General features: G+C 43.7%; 1 protein-coding gene across 2 annotated transcripts; it reads right to left on the reverse strand.

The window, feature by feature from the left end:
- Nucleotides 1–997: 997 nt before the first annotated feature.
- Nucleotides 998–3,978, reverse strand: admb (adrenomedullin b). 2 transcript variants are annotated; one of them, XM_076028543.1, is made up of 4 exons: nt 3,286–3,978; nt 2,725–2,868; nt 2,422–2,556; nt 998–2,037 (listed from the first exon to the last, which is right to left on the reverse strand). In XM_076028543.1, the coding sequence occupies exons 1-4, from the start codon at nt 3,330–3,332 to the stop codon at nt 1,767–1,769; spliced, it is 597 nt and encodes a 198-aa protein (XP_075884658.1). In that variant the 5' UTR covers nt 3,333–3,978; the 3' UTR covers nt 998–1,766. The 2 variants fall into 2 exon arrangements, with proteins under 2 accessions (XP_075884658.1, XP_075884657.1); XM_076028542.1 differs by having other exon boundaries at nt 2,422–2,559; nt 3,286–3,976.
- Between the last annotated feature and the right edge of the window lie 5,566 nt (nt 3,979–9,544).

Genomic DNA, 9,544 nt, shown 5'->3' on the forward strand with positions numbered 1-9,544 from the left:
GTCAGCTGAGAGGGTGTCACATCTGTTACCGAGAACCAAGAAAATGTTGTTGGATGTCAAAATTGTGTGTGTGTGTGTGTGTGTGTGTGTGTGTGTGTGTGTGTGTGTGTGTGTGTTTAATAAATAGAAACAAGCATAGTATTTGTTTGTCAATTAAAACAGACTCCAAGGGATACGGGACTGCTTGCACAGGCAAATAAATAAATAAAAAATCAAACCATTGAACCATATTAATTTTGTACATATCCCTGCGGGAGGTTTTATTTTCTTTTTTTTTCAGGGGATGTTTTATGGACAATGAGCAGATTTATGGCTCAACTGTTGCAACATTTGCACAGAATGACTTGCATCCACACACTATCAGCGGGGGTCACATTCCACAGTGCTGAATGAATGTGTTTAGTTCTTATTGGAGTGTTCCAGCGGTAATAGGATGGCATTGGATGGATTGACTGGTCCGTTCATCAAAACTTGCAGTGTTTTGTTTTTGTTTTTTTTGTTTTTTTGCCAAAACTGATTTAATTCAAGTGCAACGCTTACACAATTTGAAGACCGCATCGACCCAACAACCCAAAGTGTAATCCGCTACATGTGTTGCCTGTGTGAGCGCAGCCAATAAATCAGGCTTTATTTTTAGAAGGGAATGCACGGCGTCAGTGTACACACATGCTGCTCTTGATAGAACCCGCACTCAATAACCACATGACGGGGCTCATGCATTGCGTTACCCATAAATTTCTGAAGAATTTCTGCAGAAGACTCGATATTAGGTCACCAAGCAACCTCTGAAAAGATTGTCGTTTTTTATCTATTTATTTATTTGTTTGTTTGTTTGTTTGTTTGTTCCTTTTTTTCAATGGAAGACCGACACCCATCACGTGTTTCCTTCAACAGGACACACATTAATTTTATAATAATAGCTTTTTTAAGCATTTTTATAAAGACTCTTCCAAGACGTAATAACAAGATGGGAATTTGCAAGCTAAATGATGAGCTCATGAACTTGTTTTATTGCATTCACACTGTATAGGAGAAATAATGTATAAAAGAAAAAAGACTGAAAACGTTTGAAATGTTCTTGTTGAAATGTTTATTCTCAGCTTCTCACACATCAGTCAGTATGAAGCTAGATGGCAGCACAGCACAGCACTTTGATTCACTACCTGTTCCCCATGGCGGTGAGAAGATTCTCTTCATCTCCGTCCATCCCTTCCAAAAAACAAAACTCAATGCTGCAACGTGAAAAGGTTTTCATTAAAAACAAAAGGTTTTTCTAAATTTAAGGTACAATTGACAAATACATACATAAGTGTAGGATTATATCAGAAGTTCGCGTAAACAAATATAGATGCGGCTAATAATTTACACTTAAAACACCACATTTAAGTTACGATTAAAACCGTTTGAATATTTATGGTCCCCTCCACAAGAATATAAGTCATTTATAAAAGTTTACATATTTTTAGACACCGCACGCTGTATAAATTGCACTTGGAAACAGTTCATACATTCAGTCCACCGTCTGACGTTGCGGTTCCCCCTCAGTTTCGCAGCTACGAGACAGAACTCTGAGGATGATCTGGCACTTCAGCCACCAAGAGACACATGGTCACGTTATAAATCAAAGACATGTGACTTCAGCCGCAATCTTGTGAATGCTGAAGTGGAATCTTGCCTTGGTCCAGGCTGGTGAGCTCAGGTTGGTTCCCTGGTTCCCCCCCCTCAGCGGCATCTCTTCCGAGCGACCAGGATCTCCCTTGGCCTCTTTAGGCCGCCGTGCATGACCTCCTGACCCTGCAGAGTTGCCCAGCGGCTGCGCTGTCCCGGCCCGGCTCGGCCGCCTCCAGCTCGCTTTGAGCGCCGTCCTGCGGGGCGTGGCGGCGGCGGCGGCCGTAGCCGGATGAGTTGATCTTTGCCTGAGGTGCGTTCCTGTCGGTCTCCCTGTTGGTGATCAGCAGCAGCCGGTGCAGCAGGTCGTTGTAAGCACAAGTGACAAGGAGGCAGCCGGCTCTCCGCTGCCTGATCTTCAGGCCAGAGCTGAAATAGAGAGAAACATATTGGAGGCATTTTTTCCCCCCAATGCGTGCCCTTCCAGTTTTGCTGGAAGGGAGGCTGACCTGTCTAGACAGGACACAAACTGAGAACACTCAGATGTATTTTTTTTTTTTTTATCAAGATTTAGAAGAATTCATGTGAATTGAATTAAATTGTGCAGTCTGTGTTTTTGGAACTCAATTTATTCTGACAGTGTGGCTTTTTTTATTTTCAACCTTGACAGTCTCTGGAGCGTCTTCCGGGTTCTGGCAACCCGTTTGGACCAGACCCTAAACTCCTGGTTCTACAAACCATCAACTTTTCACCATCAGCTTTCCTTCTTTCCAAAGGTCAGAATGACCTTTTCTTTCTTTTTTTTTGATTTACCTTGAAAGAGGCGCAGCCGTTTTTGTGTCCTTGTCCTGCTGGGGTTCGACCTGGGAGTGGTCGACCCCCTGGCTGGATGTGCTCTGGAGATTCTGCCGGTCTGTCTCCACCTGGTCCTGCAGCAGCATGTTAACCCTGCTACGAGCAGTAAAGAAAAGAGGTTAGAACTGTCAAAATTTCACATTTACTTCATGTAAATTCTCTGTGAATTAGCAAAATCCAGGTGTTTTCCCTCCTCCCCAGTGTGGTGGATGTGACAGCAGTGGTGTGAGTTTCCACCTCAGTGTCGACACCGTGGCTCACCTTTGCTTCAGGCTGCTGCTGGACTCCACTGGAGCACCTCTGACCACAGGCAGCAGCATGACTGTGGCGAAAGCGCAGCAGGAGATGACAGCGTGCAGAGAGAATCTCATGTTTGGTTGTTCTGGATTTTTTTTGTTGGTGGTGCTGGAAAGTATAAAACAAGTAAAGTATAAATACAACTAAGAAAACATAACAAAAAATATGCATGTTTAACAAGTGTGACATTTGACACATTTGACAAATTTTGAGACAAGAGTAGATTGGCAAATACAGAAACTCAAGATTCTGGTTCTCATTCCAAAATTGATTCTTTTTATTTTGATATTGATTTGTCATTACAGCCTAAACCATTGATTTTAAATTCTAAAATCGTCATAAATCATACTAACCAAAAAAAAAAATCAACACAAACCATAACCTATATGACCATATCGCAACTTTGATAGGACGAGAAATTAAAACTGATAAATATCAGTTCAATTGTTCTGCACAACATTCTGTTTGTTTTTTTATTTTAAAAAAAAAGAAGGGTTTATTAAAACTGGCTCCAAAGTGACTTACCTCAGGCCGCAGTTTGAAAACGATGCTGTGGGACAAGGGATGCTCATCCGAGTGTGTTGCGCAGGGTGCGGCAGCGTCGGCTGTGGTTTCCAGGGCAGCGACAGACACCATTAGTGGAAGTCTGGGGTTTACGCCGCCAGCATGAGAGACTTTATAGACAGGGGGAGGGAGGGGCTCTACCTGAATGCCAGAGCCAGTGGGAGGGGCCGAGGGACAGTCGGTGTCGAGCTCGTCCAACCCGCGTATGGACAGTTAAAACCAAGAGCTGCTATTGATCCAGTCAGCAGCCCTGCAAGTGGTCTGACAAACTCTGTGCATATTTCCTTTTGATTGGATGCAGCCACTTCCTCTGAAAAGTGTTGAAAGATTTGGTTTGGTGACTTTCTGGATTTTGTTAATTGGCCTTAAAAAGTTCTCTCTTTTTTTTGAGGGGATTTTGCAAATAGGACACCGATGTGAACCAAGAAAATCTGATCACTCCAGCCGGCACTCGTCTTGGAGCCGGTTGTTGGAAGTGGTGAGGTTGCAGCATGGGGTCACGCACGCTGTCGTCAAATGAAGTTTAAATGTCCACTGGAGGTTTGTTTTTCTTTTCCTCAGTTTAAATTAGCCATCCATGATGTACAGTGCAACACACAAGCAGAGTAAGAGCCTCTAAAACTAAATAAAGATGTCCTGTAAACATTCAGGAAATAATCACAGAATTGTTACGAAATCTCAATGACAATCATTATTCTTGTGCGCTGGGCAGTTTGTCTCCAACTGATCCAAACCAGTGCACACGGACGGACAGTGTATGAAAAAGCTTGAAGATTAATCCTCAATGACCGAAGTGCTGTTTTTAACAAAGGCAGAGACAACAAATCTCTTTGGAAAATAGCTATGATAGCAAAGAAAACAAAAACAACCCACTGCAACATGATATTGTTTTACCTGCTCTTGAGGACAAATCCTGGCATTGTGATCATATGCCGGCCGGAGGACGTCCCTGATTTCAATCTGAGCTCAGCACTGGCAGATGGCCACTTTGTGAGATATTGGTGAGACGTTTGTGCGTCTATTTATAGCCTCGAAATTCACTATAAATACACAAAAGAGATAATTCTCTTGATTTTATTAACTCTGGTATGCAGCCATGATACTCATTATGGGTCAGGAAAAGAAAGGGTAACACCTTCATTAAAAAGAAAAGTGTTACACTTGTTTTCCTCCACAAAGCAGAAATCACAGAATCTATTTTCTGTTGTTTGGAAAATTGCGACGTCAGATTGTTCAGATCAGGTGGAAAATTCCAATTAGCCCGAGGCAAAGTCGGTGTTCCGTGAAACCCTGATTCCTGATATGCAAACAAACTCTATCGGGAAGTACAATTAAAAGGCAGATTTTGGAATATGGTCTAATTTACTTTGTACTTCACAGCAGTAAACGGTGATGACGTCAGCGTCAATGTGGCAACAAAGCAAGTTTCACAATTTATGCTAGTGGGGGCCAACGACAGAAATTAATTTTACCTGAGAACATGAAACATGGCGAAGGGCAACCGACTCCTTGATTTTCTTGGTTTTACCGCCCAGGTGGGAGGAGTTGGTGCCAGTGTGTTGGTGGTTAAATTAAAGCAGCCAGGGCGCCACCCTCTGGCTGCTTTGTTCTGGACTTACTTTGTTACGTGACACTGTCCACAAACCAGTCAATTACGCCTTTGTTCGCACGGTGGTGCTGCTAGGCTACGCTGCAAAGCCGAGGGGCGGGAGGCCGCTGTGCCTGCACCGGTTTGTTGTGGTGGATAGTCTGTGCAAAACCACGACATCTAGTGGTGAAACTGTAAAACCGTGCTCCTGTGAGGTTGTTATAGCAAGTAGCCATAGCTTGTTCAGATGTTCCATATTCACAGCTTCATCTGCATATTTTAGACATTCTTTTGTTTCCATCTTTTGTGCCCCCCACCCTTTATTGTTTCTTTTTGTTTTTTTGTTCTTTGATTTGTATCAACAAAGGCAATGACTAACTGTATTGATGTCGTAGGCTAATATAGCGTAGCCATAGTAACCTTAGGATTAAATCGTATGACAAACGTTCCAACAACTTCAGACATTTCGCAAAGTGGCAAAAGCAAGGGGACCTATCAAAGATTTGTCGGTCTCAAAGCACTCAAATGTTTAATTGAGTTTATTTCGAAGAAGATCCAGAGGAATGACCATGATTTTCCATTATGCGACTCTCAACAACCGTGAGCTCCGTCACCGCAGTGGAGTCTTTGAAATGCAACGATAGGATCACACGTTTTTAACCTGTTTGGGGAAAATAACATTGGTCCAAGTGTCAGTCCCAGTGGAACCCCACAAATAATGTAGGACTGAGGGCACAAACAAAAGACAAAATTATTATTACAATTTTTCAACCAACTATTGACGCTGCAAAGCCTTAAAGAAGAGCTGGGGTTGCAGAGGCATGTCAAAGGTGTTGTGTCAACAGGTTTTTTTTTTTGTTTTTTTGGGGGAGGCGGGGGGCGGGTTCATCATCTTGAATTCTACTCTTGCATTGCAAACCCAAACACGTCAGGGGTTGCTTTGGAAAGTTTCAGAATTCCAGCGGGTGGGGTGCAGAATAGAAAACGAATATTAAAAGCCAAGTTTCTGAGAATCTACAAGTCGCTGATGCTGATGTTGTCCACGCTGTCAACAAAAGCGGGGCTAAGTTGCTCAACACCATCTCAGATTTGGTCCAAATATTTACACAAACGTATCTCTTTTTGAGTCGCACAAACAATGACGTCGCCGCACAATCCTCAGACCTGGAGGGAAATTTAAAATTCCACTAGCTCATCATCATGATCCAATAATCAAAGGGTTTCAGAGTTAGCACGAGTCAAATAACAACACATAGATGTTATTTGACTCATGGTAACAGCTACTTTTGATTAGATTCTTTGTTCAGTTGCGTGTACATTTCAACAGTTACAACAATTACAGATCCACTTCGTTTGCCAGCTGAAATGAAATCAAACTCACCAACGCGTGACGCCACAAACAAATACCAGTCACTGTCTGTATTTGTTTAACTTTTTAACATTTTTTAACTAAAAAACAAACATGCATCACGTTTCAAGGTGTTTCTTCTTCGTCTTCTTCTTTTTCTGCATCTTCCAAGAGATTAATGTTCCTCAAGTGGCTTGTAAAAAAACAAACAAAAAAAAACAGCTTACAAAAATAGCTGCAGCTGACTCTGGTTCCCCCTGCGAGGTCAATGCCGGAGCCTGCGAGAAGATGTTTACTGCTCAGTCACACACATTCTGCCACCGTGAGTCACCAGCTCTCTGCGAGGCGTCGCATGCTGGAGGCACAGTAGCGTCCCTGTTTCCGTTTCATCCGTCCGTCACCTCACAGTCCCAACAAGACGTGAAAAAAAATGTTGATTCGTTTCGATCAAACGTGTGAGTTGAGTCCCAAAGTTTCACTCTGTCCTTTTTTTATGTGGACATACATATATACATTAGGGCTGTCAGTCAATTCAACATTTTAAGTGCGATTAATCGCATGAGTGTCCTGAGTTAACTCGTGATTAATCACAAATTAATTGCAAACTTTTTACGCTGCTCTATATGTAACTTAACTTTATCTCGTGTTTCTTTGAGTGACTTCCTGTCCAGCTTGGTTCAAGTGGACAGGAAGCGACTGCAGAGGTGCGCGCCGCTTCGGGTCTGGTGTGAAAGACACTATTGGTTAACGTGGGCGGCGAAAGGAAGCAGGCTTCTGAGAACAACAGCTGAGCAGAAGCGCTTGTTGACCGTCGTGGAGAAATGCGCGTCTGGTCGGCGCATGATTTTCGTAGGCGCGCCACTTCCACCTCCAGAATGAGATTTTCCAGGTTTTTTCAGAGAAACGCACACAGCACGATTTCAGTTCAGCGTTTAGGATGGAGAGGCCGAGCGGTGAAGGTGGTGACCTCACGGAGTTCTGCGAGGTCCATATGAAGCGGCCACTGCAGATACCTGCAGACAATCAACCGTCAAGGGTCAATGATGTGCAGGTGTGAAAAGTGGCGCAAGGCTGACCAACAGCTCAGCTCCTCCTCCTGCTGTCACATGATCTTTCTATGTGGAATGAAGAGTTGGGAAAGACGGGTTTGATTTCCCCACTGGGCCCCCCCCCCCCCGCTCCCCTGCCCAATCCCGGGCCTTCCTGTGGGTGCACACTTGACCTTAGTCAGATGCTGATGCTAACTGGAGCCAGATCCTTTGTCCTGAATCTTGAAAAAAAAAAAAAAAAAAAAATCCCAAACCCCAAAAGTTTCACTCCGACAATCCAGCTGGACGTTGAGGGACGACTGGCAGGTGCTTCACGGCTCCTTTTCCACCGGAGAGGAGGCCCAACTAGTGCTGACTCCTCGGTCTGGGGGCCAAACTCTCGGGATTCTTCACTTCAACAAGGCAAAGAAAAAGGAAGAAGTAGAAGAAGGAGGAGGTGGAAGAGGAGGACGACATCTGTTTGCATCTCTGACCCTCTGCGGGAACCCCCTCCACCTCCCCCAACCCCCAAGGGAGCCTTCAATCCATCACGGCGAGATCCACGATGTGGACGGAGATCCGGCGATGTGCTATTTTTGTCTCGCCTCACGCCAGATGCCGCCCGATCGCACCCCTGGGCGCCGTGAATTGTCAAGTGCGATATTGAGAAGGAAGTTAAACGCTGTGCAGGCATTTTATAGGAGCATCCCGGGGGAACGGCCGGAATTCCAGAACTTCCAAACCCTGTATAGATGGAATTCCTCTGACATCCTCAGACACTTTGTACTTTGTACACACACACACACACACACACACACACACACACGTACACACACGCTTTTTTTTTTTTTGCCATCTTGCCTCTATTTTCCAACACACCCCCAGCGATGGATTCCAGATCGGGAATTTAATGCATTTCTGCCTGGCGTCAGCCATCAGGAATGCGGCGCGCGTGCCACAGGCCTCATAACCTCCGGCTGATGAGTGCGAGGATGTTTTAGAGAGCGCCAGAGGGGGGCTGATGGGATGCAGGCGCCGCAGGGGGGCTGCAGGGGGAGCTCGCCGGTAATGACAGGCCGCCCTCTTGCATAAAGCGACGTCAGCACAGCTGCAGGCCGCATCTGGACGCCACATTTTAATTATTTTTTATTTTATCTATTTTCATTTCATTTTATAGTTGTTGTTTTTTATCGCGGGGGGTATCATGTGTTTGTTTGGTCTGTACGGTTCAAATTAACTCGCTGTCACCGCACGACATGGAAGGTTGGATGGAGCTAATTAGCGGGGAGCGGGGGGCTGCAGGGGGGCACCAGTTACCTTTGGCCTTGGACGCTTTGTGTAACTGGAGCTCACTTGTTTGTTTGCAAGATTCCAAACGTCCGAGGTGAACTTTTGAATCCTTGTGTGCGTGACGCGGCACTTCACAGTGCCTTGGGCCAGAGTTTTCCACCTGCTGTGAGTGACTTTATGCACTTTATGAAGACCGCCAGAGCTTGCTATAAGGATAAAATCTAGTCTTAAATGCATGTGCAAAAAAAATAAAATAAATAAAAAACAGAAAAGGTCAACGTTAATGCCCATTTTTTGTTTCTTTGTTTATTCTTATTACCATCCAGTTTTACAAAAGCCTGAAATTAATATTCATCAATCAACTTTTTTAATAGATGGTAAAAACAAAACGTAAACGTACACACATTAAAAGTAGATTAGTTCAATAAATCTTCAATCATTTCTTCTTTTATGAATATTGAAGCACTTTCAGCCTGTTTTCAAAGTCAAAGAAATGCTGCAAAATTTCACCATGTAGTGACGTCCATTCACTAAAATCTGCAAAAAAAAAAAATATTTGAGGCATTTTATTCAGAAAGTGGGAAAAGTCTCATAGTCCTGGTCCTGGTTGTCTCATTAAACGGATACAAAAAGTACTCAAAAACTGAACTAAACTAAGCTGAAATGCAAACAATTAGCAGAGCTGCGGCTCTCATTCCTTTAGTATAAGACACATTGCGATTCACACCCTGATTTAATTCTCGTCATTGAATCAAAACATGTTAAACCAGACACTGAATCAACAGGAAAAACGAGCAACATGGCTAAAAAATGTTTTTGCAGATTTCAGTCTAAAAAAAACCCATCCCTGCTTGAGTTGATCTAATTACGCAGAAACCGTTTCCTAATCCGAGAGAAAAACAAATAAATAGATGAACCTAATTTTAAAGACGGACGTCCTCTTTTGTTTTGGAAAATTCAAAGTAT

The sequence above is a fragment of the Nelusetta ayraudi genome, unplaced genomic scaffold (genome assembly GCF_046127955.1).
Source record: "Nelusetta ayraudi isolate G7.1 ecotype Tasmania unplaced genomic scaffold, CSIRO-AGI_Nayr_v1 ptg000026l, whole genome shotgun sequence".
Taxonomy (NCBI): domain Eukaryota; kingdom Metazoa; phylum Chordata; class Actinopteri; order Tetraodontiformes; family Monacanthidae; genus Nelusetta; species Nelusetta ayraudi.

Coding starts and splice junctions, on each gene's coding strand:
- admb (XM_076028542.1), bottom strand. CDS start 3,332: ATGAGCATCCCTTGTCCCACAGCATCGTTTTCAAACTGCGGCCTGAG. Junction 2,560..2,724: donor AGCAGCAGCCTGAAGCAAAG/GTGAGCCACGGT, acceptor TACTGCTCGTAG/CAGGGTTAACATGCTGCTGC. Junction 2,038..2,421: donor ACGGCTGCGCCTCTTTCAAG/GTAAATCAAAAA, acceptor TCTCTATTTCAG/CTCTGGCCTGAAGATCAGGC.